At 45.5% G+C, this 20,483-nt stretch overlaps 1 protein-coding gene across 2 annotated transcripts in view; it reads left to right on the top strand.

Moving 5' to 3' along the window:
• DEAF1 (DEAF1 transcription factor) overlaps positions 1-15,120 on the top strand; it is an 82,149-nt gene extending 67,029 nt beyond the window's left edge. For both annotated transcript variants that reach the window (XM_073604926.1, XM_073604925.1), the window contains 2 exons: positions 10,716-10,805; positions 12,582-15,120. In XM_073604926.1, coding sequence (XP_073461027.1) covers positions 10,716-10,805; positions 12,582-12,674 — 183 coding nt within the window. In that variant the 3' untranslated portion in view covers positions 12,675-15,120. The remainder of the gene's footprint in view (positions 1-10,715; positions 10,806-12,581) is intronic.
• Positions 15,121-20,483: the final 5,363 nt, after the last annotated feature.

Here is a 20,483-nt window from a genome sequence, read left to right as displayed (position 1 = left end):
AACAGAATATTGGCATGCATTAAAAGGGGGATCAACTGCAGAGATAAAACGATAATTCTCCCGCTCTACAAGACTCTGGTCCGCCCGCACCTGGAGTATGCTGTCCAGTTCTGGGCACCAGTCCTCAGGAGGGAAGTACTGGAAATGGAGCGAGTACAAAGAAGGGCAACAAAGCTAATAAAGGGTCTGGAGGATCTTAGTTATGAGGAAAGGTTGCGAGCACTGAACTTATTCTCTCTGGAGAAGAGACGCTTGAGAGGGGATATGATTTCAATTTACAAATACTGTACTGGTGACCCCACAATAGGGATAAAACTTTTTCGCAGAAGAGAGTTTAATAAGACTCGTGGCCACTCATTACAATTAGAAGAAAAGAGGTTTAACCTTAAACTATGTAGAGGGTTCTTTACTGTAAGAGCGGCAAGGATGTGGAATTCCCTTCCACAGGCGGTGGTCTCAGCGGGGAGCATTGATAGCTTCAAGAAACTATTAGATAATCACCTGAATGACCGCAATATACAGGGATATGTAATGTAATACTGACACATAATCACACACATAGGTTGGACTTGATGGACTTGTGTCTTTTTTCAACCTCACCTACTATGTAACTATGTAACTATGTAAAAACAGCAAGACTGCACAGCACCGCCTAGGGGGTGGTCCCCCTGGCTATATCCCCTCACCCTGCTTCCTGCAGCTCAGTTTTTTTCTGCCTAGTGTAGGAGAAGGACCTGGCTCCCTGAAGGGACCTTTGGTCCTGGGAATTTTATTTTTTTCATTTTTTCTGCAATTTTGATCCTATGATCTGCAATCAACAGTCGGGCTGGGTGACAGACTGGATAATATAGATCCTTGTAGTCTCCATCGAGCGTGAGCAGACCCTAGCTATGCGCTTGGTGGGCCACAACATGCCCCTTCTGCTCCAGGGGCGGCCGGTGAGCTATATGCTTCGGGGCACACATATGACCGGGCTACTGCTGTCCGTGTTTCAGTGTGCTGTGGCCAACAGCCAGCCCGTACTGCTCCGGTGATGGGTCTGTGATGGAATGTGTCCAGCAATCCTGTCAGGAGGGGTAAGTACGGCTCTCCCTGCCTCGGCAGAATGGAGCAGATGGGCATTCCCTGGGAGGTCGACTAAGGGGTCTCTCACTCTCCCTTTCCTCTCTCCCTATCCCTCCTTCCCTCCTCCCCATGCTGGGGCCGCTGTGTAACTGGGCATGAGGTGCGGTGTATGTACCTGGCCGGGGGATCCTCCAGGGGGGCTCCGGGTCTTGGCGGGGGGCTGCGCTGGCTGTTAGGGTCCGTTTTTTCTTTCCCTGTTTTTTTCCTTCACTGTGAGGTGCTTAGGCTATTTGCCATGAGGAGAGGCCGCACGCGTGTCGCACCCATTTTTGTGTAGCCTTATGCAGTGTATATGCTTTCAGCCATTTTCTAGAAGGTTCAGCTGAGATTTTTTTTTTTTGCTGGGACGGCCATCGGCCATTTTCTTGTAGCCTCAGCGTGGTTTACCTCTAGTGCTGGTGTCTGTGTACCTCAGAACAGCGCAGTTTTTACTCTGGGCACTTTGTGACTGATACAGGGCAGAGCAGATGGCGGCAGCACAGCGCAGCACTCGGTCGGGGTGGTGCGTCCTGAGGGGGGGCCCCTCAGTCTGCAAGCAGCTAGGAGGGTGGGATTTTGTGTACCTTGCCTTAAGTCCCTAAGTTGTGGCAGGCAAGTGAGGGTCAGCATGGCGTCAGAAGCTGGCGCTTCTTCCCCAGACATCCCTGCTATTGCAACCGGCTCACCTGCTCAAAATGCGGTGCCTATGGACGCTTTGTCGGCGGTCCTGGAGACCTTTGTTGCCAGGGTGAAAGCGGCATGCGGGCGCAAGGGGGGTTAAAAACGCCCCCTGCCTCCACCCCCCTTCTTCTGGGGAGAGCTCTGATTCAGACTCTGGCCCTGCGGTGACTGGGCGGCCCCTGTTCTGATGTGTCAGAGGATGTGGACCAGGACAGTGAGAATGACTCTGTGTCCGGGTTAGTGCAGGAAAAAGCACTAGTAGGAGCACTTATCACTGTGGTGCGGAATACCCTGAAGATACAGGATGCAGCAGGAACTTCGGCTGAGGTGGTGGTCCCTTTTGGGTCCTGCAAACCGGCCCGTACGCCTAAGGTGTTTCCGTATTTGACTTATTTTGATAAGTTCATCTACAAGGAATGGGGAAGCCCGCAATTGGCCTTTTCAGTCCCAAGAAGAATGGCAGTGCGTTAACCCTTTGAGGAGAGCCTCCTGAAAAAATGGGCATCTCCTCCTGTCGTTGACCCCCCGGTATCCAGGTTAAATAAAGTAACCACGATTCCACTAGAAGGGACTCCTGCCTTCATGGACCCTGCCGACAGGAGGGCCAAGGCAGTGACCCGGTCCATGTTTACGGTGGTGGGGTCAGCGTTATGACCTGTGCTGGCCACGGCCTTGGTGTCGCAGACGCTTACTGAATGGGCAAAGTTATTGCACCATGAATTGGAGAAGCAAGTCTTCCCCAGTCTGCGTAGAACTGGAAGATCAGTTGGTGCATGGCCTTAAGTATGTCTGTGATGCGGCCCTGGATACAGTCCCCCTGCTCTCTAGAGCATCTGTATCAGCAGTGGTGCTACGGCGCTTGATTTGGCTGAAATGCTGGTCTGCGGACCAGGTATCTAAAAAAACACTGGCGGATTTGCCCTTCCAAGGTGAGAGGCTATTTGGCGCTTCACTGGATGACATTATTAAAAATGTTACCGTTGGGAAGAGCACGTTACTCCCACAGTCCAGGAAGGGTAAGGAGCCACACTGTAGGCAAGGGCCCTCTTTTTCCGCTCAGAAACGTCTTTTTTGCCTGGCCGGGTTGGCAGGTAAGCGTTCCCAGTCCGACAAGACGCCTGCTGAAAGACAAAACCGACCACGGTTTCGCAAGCCAAACAAGCCTGCGAACAAAAATGTTACCACATGAAGGTTTGCCCCCGCCCGACTCTCAGGTGGGGGGTCGCCTTCGGGAGTTTGCAGCCCGGTGGACCTCCCTACTGTCCAACCAATGGGTCTGCAAACTGGTTTCATGGGGATACAAGATAGAGTTTCTTTCTGGTTCACCAAACAGATTTTTTCCCTCCAACCTACATCTGCTTCCAGCTCGTCGGAAAGTCCTTTTCAGGGCAGTACAAGACCTGCTGCTGCCCGGGGTGATAGTACCTGTGCCGACGCTGGAAAGGTTTCAGGGATTCTTCTCCAATCTGTTTGTGGTCCCCAAAAAGGAAGGGGTAGGTCCAATCCTGGACTTGAAAGCCCTCAACAGCTTTGTGAAAGTGCAAAGGTTCAGGATGGAATCAGTTGGCTCTGTGGTCGCTGCACTCCATCAGGGGGACTTCCTGGCGTCCTTGGATATCAAGGACGCGTACTTACATGTACCCATATGCCTCAGGCATCAGAGGTTTCTGCGATTTGCAGTCGGGGAGGGGCACTACAAGTTTGTGGCTCTCCCTTTTGGCCTGGCGTCAGCACCCCGAGTTTTTACCAAGGTGTTAGCTCCAATTCTGGCGCTGTTAAGGCAAAGTGGGATCACAATCGTGGGTTACCTAGACGACCTCCTTCTTAGAGCAGCTTCCGCCTCAGAATTAAGGGAGGATGTAACGATCACCATACAGACTCTCCGAGAGTTTGGTTGGGTGCTGAACCTACAGAAGTCGGTGTTAGTACTGACTCAACGCCTGGAATACCTGGGCTTACTGCTGGACTCCGCAGAAGCGAGAGTTTTTCTCCCTTCAGACAAGCTACAGACTCTTCAAGCTGCAGTGAAGTTGTTGATGAACCGCAGGTGGTCATCACTGCGCTTCTGCATGCGAGTTCTGGGCCTTATGGTAACCACTTTCGAAGCGGTACCGTACGCTCAATTTCACACTCGAGTCCTGCAAAATGGAACAAATCTCCGTTATCCCTGCATTGTCAAATTCAGGTAAGCCAGCTGGTCAGGGATCCCCTTCTCTGGTGGCTGAGGTCTCCGGCCCTTCGATACGGGAGATCGTTCCTCTCCATTGGATGGTGATCACAACGGACGCCAGCCTGACTGGTTGGGGGAGGAGTTTTGGGCGTACAGTCAGCCCAGGGCCTCTGGTCACGGGAAGAATCCCAACTGTCGATCAATATGCTCGAGCTTCGGGCTATCAGGCAGTGCCTCTCCACATGGTCAAGGAGGCTACAGGGGCGTCCGGTCAGAATCCAGTCAGACAACGCCACGGCGGTGGCGTATGTCAACCATCAAGGAGGAACAAGGAGCTAGGCTGCAGCACAGGAGGTCACTCACATCCTCCAGTGGGCACAGCGGCACGTGCCGGCCCTGTCGGCCATATACATTCCAGGCATAGAAAACTGGCAGGCGGACTACCTAAGTTGTCAGATGCTGGACCAAGGGGAATAGTCGTTGCATTCGGATGTATTCTGGCTCCTTTGCCTAAAGTGGGGCACACCAGATGTGGACCTCTTGGCCTCTCAACTCAATCGGAAGGTGCAGAGGTTTGTGTCCAGGACAAGAGACCCCTGGGCGGACGCGTCAGACGCGTTGGTGGCTCCATGGGGGCATTATTGCCTGATTTTGATTGCCTCAGATTGGCCTCAACGTCCTTGGTACGCCGATCTAGTACGACTGGTGGCAGATGTTCCCTGACGTTTCCCGATGCGAGAAGACCTTCTATCGCAAGGTCCGATACTTCATCCTGCTTTACTATCGCTGGTTTTAACGGCATGGCTGTTGAAAACCAGGTGCTAAGGGACCAGGTCTGTCAGACTCTGTGATTTCCACTATGCTGAGGGCACGGAAGTCGTCTTCTCGAAAGATTTACCATCGTACGTGGAAGGCTTACATCTCCATGTGTGAGGAGATGGGGTGGCGTCCGTGCACATACTGAGTTTCCAGGATCCTGCTGTTTTTTGCAGCGAGGAGTGGATCAGAAACTTGCCTTAAGCACCATCAAGGGGCAGATATCAGCTTTGGCTGTCTTTTTCCAACGTCCCTTGGCGACTCACTCATTGGTGAGTACTTTTGTGCAAGGGGTTCGACACGTAGTCCCTCCGGTTCGACCACCGCTACCTCCGTGGGATCTGAATCTAGCGCTATCGGCGCTTCAGAAACCGCCATTTGAAAACATTAGGGAGATTCCCTTGTTAACTTTTTCTCAGAAAGTAGTCTTTCTGGTGGCTATTACATCTGCCAGGAGGGTTTCTGAATTGGCGGCCTTGTCATGCAAATCTCCCTACCTGGTCATCCACAAGGATAAGGCGGTGCTACGTCCGCAGCCCTCTTTCTTTCCAAAGGTGGTTTCGACATTTCATCTAGATGAGGACATCGTGTTACCATCCCTATGTCCTAAGCCAACACACCCGAAAGAAGTTGCCTTACATTCCCTGGATGTGGTCCGGGCTCTACGGGTGTATCTGTCTGCTACAGCTCCTTTCCAGAAGTCCGACTCTCTGTTTGTCTCAGTGGCTGGTCCGAAGAAAGGTCTAGCAGTCTCGTCGACCACCATTTCTCGATGGATCAGACAGAATGTGGTTCAGGCCTATGCCTTAAAGGGGCGGGTCCCCTCTTTTCCTGTCACGGCTCATTCCACCAGGGCAATTGGAACCTCCTGGGCTTTCCGACATCAAGCGTCTGTCTCCCAGGTGTGTTAGGCGGCGACTTGGTCGTCCGTTCACACTTTCACTAAATTCTACAAAGTTGACGTAAGCGCATCTTCGAATGCTTGTTTTGGCCGCAAAGTTTTGCAGGCGGCTGTGTAAGGTTTCAATTTACACTTTCTTTAAGTTGCAAGTTTGTTGTGAACGCATCTTTTTGATGCATAAGGTGGCCGCAGGTTTTGATGGCGGCCGTTTAAGATGGCAACTCCTCTGTTGCGGTTGTTCCTTTTGTTGTGGGTGAAGTTATGTTTTGCTGTTTCCACCCCTCGTTTTTTGACACTGCTTGGGGACGTCCTTAAAGGGGTTGTAAAGATGTTTTTTTTTTTTTTTTAAAATAACAAACATGTTATACTTACCTTCACTGTGCAGCTCGTTCTGCACAGAGTGGCCCCGAACCTGGTCTTCTGGGGTCCCTCGGCGGCTGTTTCAGCTCCTCCCCGCAAGCATTTACCACCTTCATGCGAGCTCCCTCGCACGGTGGTGAGTGCTTGCGGGCGCGCTCCCGTGATACAGCCGGCGGCTATAGCCGCTCACTGTATCACTCGGCCCCGCCCCCCGGCGCGCCGCGTCATCGGATGTGATTGACAGCAGCGCGAGCCAATGGCTGCGCTGCTTTCAATCCATCCACTGCAGCCAATCAGCGACCAGGCTGAGCTGCAATGAAGCTGACGAGGACGAGGAGCGAAGATTCGAGGCGTCAGGTAAGTAAAACAGGGGGGCTGGGGGCGGCGGTACTGTCAAAAGTTTTTTCACCTTAATGCATAGAATGCATTAAGGTGAAAAAATTTTTACCTTTACAACCCCTTTAAGGTCAAGAATTAAAGGAGCTGTGTCCGTCAATGAATGAAAGAGAAAATGGGATTTTTATACTCGCTGTAAAATCCTTTTCTCTGAAGTTCATTGACGGACACAGCACCCACCCCTCCTATTTATGTTTGTACTGCTTTTTGATGAACTGAGCTGCAGGAAGCAGGGTGAGGGGTTATAGCCAGAGGGACTGCCCCCTGGGCAGTGCTGTGCAGTCTTGCTGTTTTTACATGTTTTACATGTTCTGCCTAGTCCTCTCCTGAAGGTGGCATGATAACCTAAGGTCAAGAATTAAAGGAGCTGTGTCCGTCAATGAACTTCAGAGAAAAGGATTTTATGGTGAGTACAAAAAATCCCTTATTTCCCCGCTCACCAGAAATTTCTACGCTTTGAGGTAGAAAATCTTAATTTTCAGTTTGTAGCCCTGCCTTTCGGTCTAGCTACTGCACCTCGAGTATTTACAAAGGTCCTGGCTCCTCCTTTAGCCAGGTTAAAGGCTCAAGGTATAACCATACTAGCCTACTTAGACGATCTACTCTTGATAGATCAGTCGGTAGCCCGCTTAAACCAAAGTTTGGTCACCGCAGTCAGCTACCTGGAATCCCTAGGTTGGATTCTTAACCTAGATAAATCCTCCTTAAAACCATCAAAGAGATTGCAGTACTTGGGGCTGATCATAGATACAGTTCAGAAGAAGCTGTTTTTGCCCCAGGAAAGGATCAATTCCATAAAGGAACTGATTCAGTTGGTCAAAACAAAGAAGAATCCTTCTATTCGACTCTGCATGAAGTTATTGGGAAAGATGGTGGTTTCTTTGAAGGCGGTTCCTTATGCGCAGTTTCATTCAAGACTGCTGCAAAACAGTATCCTGTCAACTTGGAACAAGAAGGTCCAAGCTCTGGACTTCCCAATGCATTTATCCCCCGAAGTGCACCAGAGCCTCAATTGGTGGTTGATGTCCAGGAATCTTCAAAAAGGAAAATCCTTTCTACCAGTCACCTGGAAGGTGGTAACAACAGATGCCACCTTCTGGGCTGGGGAGCAGTCCTGGAAAAAGCGTCTGTCCAATGGAAATGGTCAGAGAGGACCTTGTCCATCAATATTCTAGAGATTCGGGCAGTACGCCTGGCCCTAGAGGCCTGGACGCTCAGACTACAGAATTGTCCTATCAGGATCCAATCCGACAATGCCACAGCAGTGGCCTATATCAATCACCAAGGGGGCACGAGAAATCGTGCGGCCGAGAGAGAGGTGAATCATATTCTATCTTGGGCAGAAAACAACATTCCTTGCCTATCAGCAATTTTCATTCCAGGAATAGAGAATTTGCAGGCGGACTACTTGAGTCGCCAACAATTGTTCCCTGGAGAATGGTCCCTTTACCCCGACATCTTTCTGTCAATATGTCAAAGATGGGGAGTTCCAGACATGGATCTGTTTGCAACCAGGTTCAACAACAGGATCGACAACTTTGTGTCAAGGACAAGGCATCCGTTGGCATACGAAACAGATGCCTTGGTTTTTCCATGGGTTCAGTCTTCACTGATCTATGCATTCCCTCCTGTTCTGCTGCATCTGCGCCTTCTGCGCAGGATCAAGCAAGAAGGGAAGGAGGTGATTCTTGTGGCCCAGGAGATCTTGGTTTGTCGAGATCATAAAGAGGACCCTTGGACCCTACCACTGTGGACAGACCTTCTCTCGCAAGGTCCAGTATTCCATCCTACCCTACAAACGCTAAATTTAACGGTTTGGCTATTGAGACCCATATTCTGAAACACCGTAGGTTGTCAGCTTCAGTAGTTTCTACTTTGGTTAATGCTTGGAAGCCGGCCTCCAGAGTCATATACTATAGAGTCTGGAAGGCATATGTCTCCTGGTGTGAATCCAGGGGTTGGCACCCCAGGAAATATGTCATAGGTAGGATCCTTGAACTCCTACAGATGGGATTAGAAATGAAGCTGGCCTTGAGTACTATCAAAGGCCAGGTGTCGGCCTTATCTGTGTTTTTTCAATGAGAACTTGCTTCAAACTCTGGTTTGTAACTTTATTCAGGGGATAACATGGATTAATCCTCCAGTGAGGTCACCCCTGAACCCTTGGGACTTAAATTTAGTCCTGTCAGCATTACAAAAACAGCCTTTTGAGCCAATATGAGATATTCCCTTAGTCCTCTTGACAAGGAAAATAATTTTCTTGGTTGCCATGTCTTCTGCAAGAAGAGTATCAGAATTGGCTGTTCTTTTTTGTAAGGAGCCATATTTGATTATTCATAAGGATAAAGTTGTATTGCGACCTCATCCTAAATTCCTACCGAAGGTAGTGTCAGGTTTTCATTTAAACCAGGATATTGTTCTGCCTTCATTTTTTCCAGAACCTCGTTCTGTGGAAGAGAGGTAACTACATTCTCTTGATTTGGTGAGAGCAGTCAAGGTCTATTTGAAAGTGACCGCTCAGATTTGTAAAACAGATGTTTTGTTTGTGTTGCCAGACGGTCCTAAAAGAGGACAGGCAACGTCGAAATCTACTATTTCTAAATGGCTTAGTCAAGTGATTGTTCAAGCTTATGGTTTAAAGAAGAAAATTCATCCTTTTCATATTAAAGCGCACTCCACCAGGGCTGTTAGTGCTTCTTGGGCAGTGCATCACCAAGCCTCCATGGCTCAGATCTGCAAGGCCGCAACTTGGTCTTCAGTCCATACATTTACCAGATTCTATGACGTAGATGTAAAAGGTCATGAGGATATCGCTTTTGGGCGCAGTGTGCTGCAGTATAAGTCCTCTAGTCTCTTGGTGCCCTACTTTGTTGTGTCTCCCTCCCTTCAGTTGGCATTGCTATGGGACATCTCACATAGTAACTACTATGGCTCTGTGTCCCGTGATGTACGATGAGAAAATAGGATTTTTAGAACAGCTTACCTGTAAAATCCTTTTCTTTGAAGTACATCACGGGACACAGAGGTCCCTCCCTTCTTTGGTATACATGTGTATTGCTTTGCTACAAAAGTGAGGTATTCCCAGTAGTGGGAGGGGTTATATAGGGAGTGCACTTTTTATGGTGGATCTGTGTCCTGTGATGTACTTCAAAGAAAAGGATTTTACAGGTAAGCTGTTATAAAAATCCTATTTTTTTTTGGTTTGCAAATCAGCCACTGCTGCCCGTGACCCAGGTACTAATACAAGCTCCCAGTCCACCACTGGGGAATGCACTGCAGCTCCCATGCACCAGTTGAGAGTATGCCCCACTGAGTTTTTTTGCACCTCAGATTAGACAGGCTAGATCCAGGCCTGTGCTGAAGTATCAGTAGAGCCTAACACAGGGAATTTTCAAGGTAACAGGTGTGTGGTATAGGAAGGAGAGGTGAGGAATAAGTTCAACAACTGAAATTAGAAGATAAAACCTCTACAGCAGCCATGTTTTAACCAGGAGTCAGTGGAAGCTTAGGGTTCCTCCACAAGTTGCCAGGGGTTCCTGGAGCTGTGGCTGATGTTGCCTGCATAATTTCAGGGCCAGTGCCACTTGGTAAAGCTAGCTGCAGGACACAATTGATTTTTGTTGCTGTCTGTATGGCCACCAACCCAAAGGATTGCTTTTATTAAGGGTTCCCCAAAAGCTGAAAATTATGTTTGGGGCTACGCTACAGTCTTGGCCATGCTATTGGAAATTTTAGATTGTGATTATTTATTTATTTAGAATAGTGGGAAGACAGATGACCAAGTATTAACCTATAGATATTACTAAAGTATGCTGACAAAAGACAGAACTATATTACCCACCTGATCGGATTGGTTTAGAGTTTATGAAACTATGGGGTTTATTTACTAAAGGCAAATAGACTGCACTCTGCAAGTACAGTTGCACCAGAGCTTAGTAAATGAGGTAAAGCTTCACTTTGCAAAGATTACCCAATCACATGCAAGGAAAATGAAAAGGAAAACATAATTTTTGCTTACACATGATTTGATGATGGAAGTCAGCAGAGCTTCTGCTCATTTACCAAGCCATGGAGCAAATGATCTTGCAGCGTGCAACTGCACTTGAAAAGTGCACAGTCTATTTGTCTTTAGTAAATCAACCCCAATGAAACTTACTACCCACAGTTGGGCTGCTGGGTGGTGTTTGTACTCCATTAAAGTAGGCATAGGTATGATGGTTTTAAGACGTCCATATAACATTATATATTTGGCATTCTAACACTGTTTTTGGCTTGCTCTGTATTTAGCAGTCCTGTGTTAACTGTGGAAGAGAAGCTCTTAATGAATGTACAGGCTGCCACAAAGTCAATTACTGCTCCATCTTCTGCCAGCGCAAGGTAAGATTAATCTTGCATACATCTATCTATGAGCCTAGTTGCTGGATATAGTATGTGTGCCATTGCGCGAGACATTTGCATGATAAAAGAATCACAGGAATTCTAATTGAGCTTATTCAGTGATGCAATGCAAAGAGCACTGACAATTTATAAAGGGCAGAAACACTCAGCTGCATATTTTACATTATTCTAGTAGATATAGGCAAAAATTCACAGGCGTGATATAATGATATACTGGGGAAGAGATGGGTCTGTATAGTGTACCAGATAGAGCTGCGCATCTTCACTGGTCTCTCGATTGGATTACAATTATCCTGTCAGCGCTTCGATTAAATTAGATTCCGCAGTGCATCAGTGCAGCCTTATCTGTGCCCATCAGTGCAGCAATATCAGTGCTGCTTATCAGTGGCCATCAGTGCAGCCTCATCAGTGGCCATCAGTGCAGCCTATCAGTGCCCATCGATGCAGCCTATTAGTGCCCATCAGTGCAACTCCGTCAATGCAGCTCATCAGTGGCCATCAGTGCAGCCTACCAGTGCCCATCAATGCACCCTATCAGTGCAGCCTCATCAGTGGCCATCAGTGCCCATCAATGCAGCCTATCAGTGCGGCCTAATCAAGGTCCATCAATACAACCTTATCAGTGCCCATCAAACACAGCTTTACCAGTGCCCATCAATGCAGCCTCACCAGTGCCCATCAATGCAGCCCAACCAGTGCCCATCAAATGCAGCCCATCAATGCCCATTAGTGCAGCCTACCAGTGCCCGGATCACACAGAGCAGGGATCTCCTGCTGTAACACAGAGCTTGGATCCAAAATGCCTGGTGGCCGCTGTTGACAAAGTCCCGCCTCCTAGACCAGCTCCTGTGATACACGTCACACTGATTCAATTTCCCCAGCACTGGATCAGTGTGCTGTCTATCATAGGAGCCGGTCTGCGAGGCGAGACTTTGTTACAGCTGCCGCCGGTCATTTCAGATCCAAGCTCCCTGTTACAGCAGGAGATCCCCGCTCTGTGTATTCACGCATACACTTTTAGGAATGGAGGAAGGGGAGGACTCTGACAGGGGTGCGCCGGGATGATGTCATTGATGCAGTCTCGAATTAGCCATTCTCTGCATCGATGCAATACAGAATCGTTTAAGGCTCAATCGCGATGCATCGATTATATGATTATTTTCGACACCCCTAGTACCTGAGTCATGTGCAATTAGCTGTATGAAAAACAGGGAATCAAATGAGTATTCATTTTGCAAGACTAAGCATTTTAGCTCTTCTACATTAAATCTTTAAAAATCCCATGAAGCAATTAATTTCAGTAAGAATGTTAAACTTTACATTATACAACTGTCATTTTGTTTCCTACAAAGATGCTTCTGGATAATGGTGCAGCTAGTCCATATGGTGCAAATGTCAGAACCAGTCCAGCTTTCTTGTTCTGAGAAAGCAGTTGGGCAATGGTAGACAGTCATATAACAGGAAGAGGAGGGAAGATGTATGACAGTCCATCATGGTAGTTTTTTTGGGGGAAAAAAACGCATCTGTTTCATGATATTATTATTGTTATTATTATACGGGATATGCTATAGCAAAAGAAACCTTTAAAATACATGCCTTAGTACTAACATGATTTTTTTTAAGGTTACCCAAGTTTTACCAGTAAATATTTAATTTGGCTGTACTGATTTACGATGGAAATGTTCATGTTCATTCTAGTTCATTTAGTTTGACGTTTGACTTTGGAATCAGTCATTGTTTTTTTGTTTGCTTAAGGACTGGAAAGATCACCAGCACCTTTGTGGCCAGACCCCCACCTTGTCTGTCCATGCAGAGGATGTTCATGTCACAGAGAAGGATCCGGTCTGATTATCTTCAAGCAGTATGTCCTACTAAGAGCTCTATGAAATCCTGCCAGGCAGGTGGATACAGGTATCCGCATAGGACCAGGAGTGGATTCTCAATGATTGCAGGATGAAACACACCAGCTGAATGTTTTTCAAAAACGTTTTTACTGTACATGGAACCAAAATCCATAGATTTTACTCTACTGAAGTAAACATTGTACTGTACCCCCACTCAGATTACACTCAATGTTTTGCTATGACTGAACCAGCAGTCTATTTGCAATGTACAATGTCCTGTGTGTGCAGTGTTGGCTATAGCTGAAATTAAGAAGTGTGACATTGCCTATCACTGACTTTACGCTAGCTATTAAGGATGAAAGTAATATAAAATGTTTTTCTCCAGTTTCAGTGAAAAAATGAATAGGTTTGATCCTGCTGAGTCTAACTTGTCTGAAGGGTTCCTTCCATCCTTGGCATGGCTAAGGCAAGCTGAAAGTTCTTGTACTCTCCATAAGTTTCAACAGAGAATACACCAGATACTGCAGTGCAAAATATTGCTTCAAACTTTTTAAATTGCTGAAAGATGTAAATATCTATAGGAGACAACTTATTACTTCTTAAAGGCTGCATCTAAGCAAGCAGTAAATATTATAAGGACATTCCCTTTTTTTTGCAAAGGGAAGTGCTACCATATTATGGATATACAGTGAGAATATTTTTCCGATTACTTTTTGCCTCTTGAGCTAGTGCCAACAGATTACTTTGTCACCTGTGGCTAAATAGAATGGGTCAATCTGTTTTTCTTTAACTGCAGAGGTATTAAAATCTGTTCCCTGACAAAGTATAAAAGAATTTATAGCAGGGTACAAATTTGTAGGTCAGCTATGTAGGTCAGGGTCGAAGGTGGAATACCAACCTGAATGTTAACCACTAAGCTTTCCAGAGATTTGGGTGATACCACCTAGAGCTGCACAATTAATCGTTAAAAAATCGTGATCTCGATTCACCTCCCCTGACGATCTCTCCTGCTGAGTTTGACGATTCTTTCATATAAACAAGTGGAGAGATTATCTGCTCACTCAGCTGTCAAAAGAAAACATCCAGGCATTCTGCCAAGTTTAGAACTTGAAACATTGTATCTAACTTCCTTCTTAGATCAAAGGGATAGAACTTCTCTGTGTAAACAAATAACCTGGGCAATCTGCCAAGCTTTAAACAAGTGTAAATGCAGGAAGTTTAACCACTTAAAGTCTAAATCTTTTTCTGACACTTCTTTCTTAAGTTAATATCAATATTTTTTGCTAAAAAAAATTACTTGGAACCCCCAAACATTAGAGATAAAATATATATATATATATATATATTTATTTATTATAATATTTTATAATATGGAATAAAATGGCAATTGCTGCAATATTTTATGTCGCACTGTATTTGCCCAGCAGTCTTTCAAATGCAATTTTTTGGGAAAAAATACACTTCAATAAATAAAAAAAAAGAAACAGTAAAGTTAGCGCAATTTTTTTTGTTTTAATGTGAAAGATGATGTTACGCCGCGAGAATCGTGAGAGAATCGTGATCTATCCTCTAAGCAAAAAAATCGTGATTCTCATTTTAGCCAGAATCGTGCAGCTCTAATACCACCATCCTCTTCCTATTGTAATCACATCTGTTAACAGAATTGCAGTTTCTGGAGGCTAGATACCATGGACCTCCATGCACCAAAAAAACAAAACAAAAATTCTGTACTCTGCTAATATAACACTAGCTGTACAGTTACACCTGAGCAGCTACATTAGTCTTTATGACACCATCACTGTCAGGATCTGCTGGCATGCTTCATTAATAGTAAGTGTCCAGATTAGGGTCTGATTTTTTAATATTCTTTAGTATTTTAGCTATCTGTAGTGGAGGAGGTGATGACTACAAAATTTTCCACCATCTAGAACTGAGCATTTCCTTGTGTATTAGGATAGGGCTATGTGCCATGCCATGTCCATCAATGCCAGCAGTACTGTAGGAGGCAGGTGGTGGGAATATAGCATGAGGTATATTTTGTTCTCAGGTATTCATGCTGTGCACAGTGATAAAAACAGTCCTGTCAGTATCCAGCTTTGTTACATGATGTGGCTCAAGGAGGCTTTATTCAACTTTTCTATTTTTGATACAGTCACTTCCCAAGGAGGAATGTTTGCTGTCACAGGGAAACTAATCACAAAAGCATTTTGCTTCTTAACAGAATTACTTTAATATTATATTTGTGGGAACATGTACACAACCTGGTGAGGATAAAGGTGAACTGAAATACTAATTCTAGCCCAGTATATGTTCTCCAGTAGGCAAAGGTAGAAAGGTTCTCTCTTCAGTAACTATGGTTTGAAACAGTGTTTACAATGCTATGCAGGGTTTCATTTTAAATTATACACAGACTGTATTTGACTTAATAAATAAAGAGTATTACTTTTTAAGACCTTTCCTCTATATTCTTTTGAGTTTTCTGCACATCAACTACTCCAGCAGTTATGGGGCGTGGCGACCGGACTCCAAGATGGACGCTTAGCCCAGGAGCTCCGCTCGCCCACCGGAGATAATCCGCCAGCATCAGAGCCCACCAGCACCATCCACGGCTCCAAACACTGCCATCTGAGTGCCCAATCCCCGCGGATCAAGAAAAAGATGCCACGGCACCGAAAAACACCACAGCAGCCGCAGAAGATGACAAGCTATTATGCCTCGCGCGGGCCTCAGCAAAATGGCGGCGGCGCCAGAACTGACAGGCCGGACCAGGGATCCGGACGGAACAGCGGAGCGGAGGCATCAGCGGCTTCCTCCTGCCTGACCAACCCTCCCAGCGAACAATCCTCGGGCCCCTCTACCCCCACAACACGCAGCCCGGCAAAATCGCGGCAGCGGAGGGACTCACCAGTCAGATCACAGGCCGATCCGGCCATGGAGGTAAGCGGGCCTTCCAGTACTACAGGCCAGAGCGTTAAGGGCCGGGATCCTATCACAGATTTCCCCACAGCAGATAGGCCAGTGTCAGATACATTAATGAAAGATATGCTGCTGTCCCTGCGCTCCTCACTGCAGACAGATCTGATGAGAGGAATCACTGAATGCCAGAGGGAAGTGCAGACGCTAGGCCGCAGAGTGAATCAGGTAGAACACAAGATGGAGGAGTACACCTCATCTTATAATGTTATGGTAGAAGCGCACTCAGCACAAGGGGAAGACATCTTATGGCTAAAAGATAAAATAGCAGACCTCGAGGACAGATCCAGGAGGAACAACCTCAAAATGAGGGGGGTTCCAGAATCTGTCCCCCCTTCTCAGCTTCTGCAATATGCCCAGGCCTTTTTTTCCACTTTAATACCTGAGGCAACTGCATCAGACCTTCTAGTGGACAGGATCCACAGGGTACCTAAACCATCGTTCCTCCCAGATGACACACCTAGAGATGTCTTAATGAGAATACACTACTACCACATAAAAGATCGTATTCTGCAAGTTTCCCGCAAACAGGAAAATATTCCACAACAGTATGCCGCCATCAGAGTGCTGCCTGACTTGTCTAGACACACTCTGCAACGCCGCAGAAATTTATTGACCATCACAAAAGCCCTGAGAAACCACAATATCTTGCACAAATGGAAGTACCCTGCTACCCTGTCGATCACTCACAATGGCCAAACCATCTCGGTGTCTACCTTAGAAGAGGGACTTAAGGCTTTAAGGAACTGGGGCATAATATCTGACCAACCAGCACAACATGCGCAACCTCAGGGACTGACCCCTATACAGAACGAGTGGCAAACCGTCTCATACAAGCGCTCATCCAAGAAAAGCAATGGTGGAAGCTCATAACACTCCACACAGATATAATTCAGTTTATCTCCAGGGAAGAGCTTAGGATTAACTCTTACCTACACCCCAGTCAACCAGTAGCAGTTACAACTGCACAGGGATCAATTCATGGATCCATTTCTTATCAAACCCCTGTTGACTTTCTGTTTTTTTTCTCCTTGTTTTTCTGCACCGTTTGTTTTTGATATACACAGTTTTATCCACGAAAGTAACGGACCAGTCAAGACACACGAAGAAATGAAAAGACCTACCTTTCATCATCAACCCACAAGGATCTCCCCCTCAACCGGGCGCAGTGAGTACATCTACTACATCACCCCACAAAACCACAAGTACCTTTCACAATGACGATAACATGCCTTTCAATTAATACCCGGGGACTAAATCACCCAGCTAAACGATTCTCCTTGTGGAAGGAAGCTAGCACACACAAAGCGGACATTCTTTGTGTCCAGGAAACCCACTTCCAATTACATAATGCTCCTCAATGTAAGCACAAAAACTACCCAATCATATACATGGCTAATACACCAAATAGCAAAAAAGGAGGTGTCCTAATGGCTTTCAAGGACTCGCTATCCATACAACCTAAAGATGTCTTTACTGACGCTGGAGGCAGGTACATCATCTTCACAGGAGACATTAATTCCAAACCATACACAGTGATCACACTGTATGCTCCGAATACACGCCAAGCCAGATTCATCAAAAAAGTCCTACACAAAGCAAATTCCATGAAATATGGTAACCTATTAATATGCGGGGACTTCAACATAACCTCAGATCCGACACTGGACACATCATCAGGCCAGTCAAAAGGAACCCTATCCCTTCAGTCTATACTCCACCAAGAGGAACTATACGACATATGGAGATGCTTACACGCCTCGGAAAGGGACTATACCTTTTTTTCCAACAGGCACTCTTCTTACTCCAGAATAGACATGTTTTTAACAGATAAATGGCTCCTGCAAAACGTGAACGTGTCTAAAATACATGAAATTACATGGACTGACCATGCAGCCATTTCCCTGTCTATTGTAGAGAAGGGAGTCTCCTCCTCACCACCCATCTGGCGTTGCAACACCAGACTATTCCAAGATAATAAATATCACAAAATAATCTCCCAACATATACAAAATTTCTTTTCAGAAAATGAGGGCTCTGTGGATGATCCATTTGTTGTATGGAGCGCTCACAAGGCCTTTATGAGAGGAATCCTGATCCAATTGGGAACTAGAGAAAAAAGGAGGCGAACTCAGCAGCTGAACACTATTATTGCAGACATACACCTTATAGAAACTCAAAACAAAATATCCCCATCCACAGCACTTATCGACAAACTCAATTCTCTTAGAGAACAACTCAGAACGCTCCTAACTCAACAATATGACAAACACTTAAAATACCTACGACAAAACTACTATACCAATGCTAACAGGGCAGGTAAATACCTAGCGAATAGACTGAAAGCGGCACGCACCAGAACTAGAATAGCATACATCCAACACCCTACGCTAACACACAGAATCACAAATCCACAAGAGATAGCGAACCAATTTGCTACATACTATAGCTCACTATACAATTTACACGAAGATGCACATACACCACACCCAACTATAGACAAAATAAATTCTTTTCTGGAGCACCTAAACCTTCCAGCCCTCTCTGACGATCACTTAGAACACTTAAATGCTCCGATAACACACAGAGAAATTGAAATGACAATACATACACTTCCAAATGGGAAATCCCCAGGCCCGGACGGATTCTCTAATGAATACTTCAAAATGTTTACCAATATTCTATCTCCACACATGACAAAAATCTTCAATAAAGCTGCTGAGGTTGCCTCCTTTCCACAGGAAATGCTAAAAGCACATATAGTGACTCTACCAAAACCGGGTAAGGAACCTAACACACCAGCTAACTTCCGACCCATATCACTGCTGAACTCCGACACAAAAGTATACGTGAAACTACTAGCTAAGCGACTAACACGCATATTACCTAATCTCATTACGAGAGACCAGATGGGCTTTGTGAGAGGGAGACAAACTTCGGACGCCACTAGAAGGATTATTAATGTGATAAACCATGCTGAAAAGACTCGAACGCCTTCTCTGCTGCTATCCATTGACGCAGAGAAGGCGTTCGATAGGGTCCACTGGACATATATGGAACAAACATTGCGGAAGTTTGGATTCAAAGGCCCAATTCTGCAAGCTATTATGGCATTATACTCTTGCCCGTCAGCACAGGTGTACTCTGCAGGGTTCCTATCCGCAACCTTCCAGATCAAGAATGGAACCCGACAGGGGTGCCCCCTATCTCCTGCAATTTTTAATTTGATGATAGAGCCGTTAGCTGAATCCATACGCTCCCACCCTTTGATAACAGGCTTCCAGTTTGGGTCAGTAAAACATACCATTAATCTATTCGCAGACGATGTAATCCTGCTACTTACTAAACCCTCCATATCTTTAATACAGGCCCATAAAATCCTCATAGCTTTTGGAGAGATATCATACTATAAAGTCAACTTTACTAAATCTCTCATATTAGACATGGGTATCTCACCAAATACCCGAAAATCGCTACAAGCAAAATTACCATATATGTGGAGTAAAGGAAATATCACATATCTGGGAATCACACTCACAAATAAAATATCCACAATAATAAAAGCCAATGTATTACCACTCATTAACAAACTGGAAGCCCAAACCAAAAACATGTCCAACAGCGAAGTATCTTGGTTAGGCAGAATTACAGCTTACAAAATGATGTTATTGCCACAAATACTATACATATTCCGCTCTCTACCACTGTCTATCCCTCAACACCTATTAAAAAATATAGCGAATATTGCTTGGAAATACATATGGAAAGGAAAAAAAGCTAGATGTTCACGAAATAATCTCACATCACATAAGCAAGCGGGCGGAGCAGGTTTAGTGGACATACACGACTACTATTGGGCAGTACGCCTTGACCAAATCAAACACTGGTTTCAAACAACTGACACACCATTATGGGTGGACATTGAAAAAACGACAGCACCAATGAACAATCTACCCCTACTACTCATGACAGACGGGTGGATACCGTGGGACACAAAAAAACTGCCTCCTACTACGCAAATCTCGTTAAAGGCGTGGAGAGTTATACGGGAACATACGTATAAAGACAAACAAGACATACAGTATAATATACCCTTATCGTTCTTGGAAACAAAAATCCCAATGCTGACAATCAAAGACCTGTCAAGAAAGGGCATACTACACATATCAGACCTATATAATGGCACACATCCCAAATCGGTGGAGCAACTCATGACACAATACCATCTTCCAAAGAATTCACAGTTTACGTGCGTAAGAATTGTAAACTTCCTTAAATCTAAGCCTACACCTACCATACACCTTCCGAGCAATATTTGGAAATTTTACACCACAACCGAACAACATACAAAAGGAATATCTTTCTTCTATAATATCACCAAAGATAAACTCACATTTACCAAAACTACTGCAATGAAGAAATGGGAAGAAGAACTAGGTATATCAGCCTCAGATGAACAGTGGCAACAAGCCTTTAGAGCAATACACAAGGCTTCCCACTGCATTAAGCATTGGGAACTAACTATTAAAATGGCCAATAGATGGCACTACACCCCATATAGAATAGCGAAATTCTTCCCGGGAACATCCCCAAATTGCTGGAGAGCCTGTGGGCAAATAGGCAATTTACTGCATATGCTTTGGTGTTGTCCTGCTGTTAAATGCATTTGGAACCAAGTGTTTAAATTGATTTCCACGTTAACGGGAGTAATATCTCAACCAGACCCAGCGCTGGCAATATTGCACCTGAACATAGAAAAATATCATATAGACTTTAGACCAGTCGTAACTCATATTTTGCTTGAAACACGCTTAACGATATTACGAAATTGGAAATCCAC

This window comes from Aquarana catesbeiana, linkage group LG11 (assembly GCF_042186555.1).
Source record: "Aquarana catesbeiana isolate 2022-GZ linkage group LG11, ASM4218655v1, whole genome shotgun sequence".
In the NCBI taxonomy this organism is placed as follows: Eukaryota; Metazoa; Chordata; class Amphibia; order Anura; family Ranidae; genus Aquarana; species Aquarana catesbeiana.
The sequence above is the reverse complement of the archived record's forward strand: the minus strand, read 5'-3'. Positions and strand labels throughout refer to the sequence as shown.